Source organism: Octopus bimaculoides, chromosome 9, assembly GCF_001194135.2.
Source record: "Octopus bimaculoides isolate UCB-OBI-ISO-001 chromosome 9, ASM119413v2, whole genome shotgun sequence".
Lineage (NCBI taxonomy): Eukaryota > Metazoa > Mollusca > Cephalopoda > Octopoda > Octopodidae > Octopus > Octopus bimaculoides.
In genome coordinates this window covers 19,953,695-19,955,417 of record NC_068989.1, presented here as the reverse complement: position 1 = coordinate 19,955,417, position 1,723 = coordinate 19,953,695, and the positions used below count along the sequence as shown (strand labels likewise).

Sequence of the window (1,723 nt, the reverse complement as noted above, 5' to 3'; positions counted from 1 at the left end):
CATTAATGTAAGCCATGGTCTCGAGGGAGGGAGGGAGGGAAAAGATTTCAAATAAAAATTAATTATCATCATCTTCAGTCTTTGATCGTTTTGATGATGGCTGAGAAGCTATATCTTCAGACGGTGTCGCCTCCACTTTGTTGCTGTTTTGTGTATCTGGAGAATTTTCTGTCTGTTCTGAGGTCCGTTTTTTACCACCAATATTTCTCTTTTTGAAATCAACAATAAGACAGGTCATGTTGTCACAGCCAGTGCCATCACCCATTGTGTTTGGGGCTAGGCAATAATCAAATATCTACAAAATAAAACAACAAATCTCAGATTAAATTCATGATTATTTCAGTCAAGATTTAGAGAAACAAATATAAAGCAAAAATTGAAGGCTGAGAAAAAAACCCCAAAAACAAATGCTCAATACATAAGAAAATCCATTCCTCTTGTCAGGAACATATTTTCCCAAACTTAGCTCTGTACTCTCCTTGTGAAGAGAAGAGACAGAAATAGAAAGATTAATATAGTCTCACTTTTCACATCAAGCAATCTCTAAGTGGTTGCTCAACTTGCTAGAAATAGCAACCAAGTGTCCCTCGTTATATAACTTACTGTCTTAAAAAAGGATATAATGTAAATCTAAATTAAACTGTTTGAAGAAAAAAATTATGGTTGCAACTGGAGTAACTTTGATTAAAAGTCAGCTTGATGAAAACTGACTTGAAGTTAAACAGTAATCACATCTCACTAACCAATATGACTGACAAAAAAAAAACTTATTAAGCACCATTCCATTATATAAAAATTACTTATTGATGAGAAAGATGGGAAAATCAATGTTGACAACTAATAGCTGAACTGACTGGTGAGAAAGGCTGAAAGTAACTGACTGTAATTTACCTCTTCACAAATTGCCGATAAATTTGGTTTTCTATTAGGATCTTCAAGTCGTTCCTTAACAAAATCGACCACTTCTTGACTAGACATAAAATTCCTGTAAGAAGAATTAAAACAAGCATAATTAAATATCAACTTCCAACAATTTAGAAAGAGTGGGTAGGTATTTGTGTTAGCAAGTAGTATTTTAGTTTCTTCAAGGAGTAGTAAGCTTGCTCATTGCAAGTACTCGATTCAGTTGATTCCAGCCGACAGCACCTAGTAAAGACTCTGCACCCAGGGTTACAGAGTGGATCTCTTTAAGAAAGAAAGTAAATGTAACATCAATGATTGATGACAGATTGACATCCAGTAGTGTCATCAAAGATCTGAAGACTACTGGTGGAGGTGGTGTTCCTTGATAAGAGTGAGGCATTAGCAATATAAATTGTGGTCTACCAGAGTTAGTGGAGGAGCAATGCCACTCTAGCTTATATGCCAATACACCACCTAAACCTTGAGTACTTCAACAAATCTGCTGTTGCAAGCATTTGGAGCAGGACTCTGGTCCTAGGATAATTTCTTGCTAGTCGTATCAGTACCCTGAAAAAGTGTCAGGTGTTAACCTTACCCTGACTAAATAAAGAAAAAAAAACTTTTTAAAGAAGTGGAGAAAGCAAAGTCAGTGTATTTACCATATTCCATCACATGCAAGAACAAGAAACTCATCATCTTCACTTAAAGTCCAACTTTGGAGATCTGGCAGTGCTGTTATCATTTGTTGCTCAGGTGGTAATTCAGTAAATTGTTTGTAGGAATGGTCCCCTACAAATCAAAAAAAAAAAAAAAAAAAAAA

General features: G+C 35.3%; 1 protein-coding gene across 2 annotated transcripts in view; it reads right to left on the bottom strand.

Annotated features, from left to right (window-relative positions):
* Window positions 1-6: 6 nt before the first annotated feature.
* Window positions 7-1,723, bottom strand: part of LOC106876200 (uncharacterized) — a 42,877-nt gene continuing 41,160 nt past the window's right edge. For both annotated transcript variants that reach the window (XM_014924657.2, XM_014924658.2), the window contains 3 exons: window positions 1,563-1,692; window positions 892-985; window positions 7-295 (listed from right to left, as the gene is read on the bottom strand). In XM_014924657.2, the coding sequence (XP_014780143.1) occupies window positions 59-295; window positions 892-985; window positions 1,563-1,692 (461 nt within the window). In that variant the 3' untranslated portion in view covers window positions 7-58. The remainder of the gene's footprint in view (window positions 296-891; window positions 986-1,562; window positions 1,693-1,723) is intronic.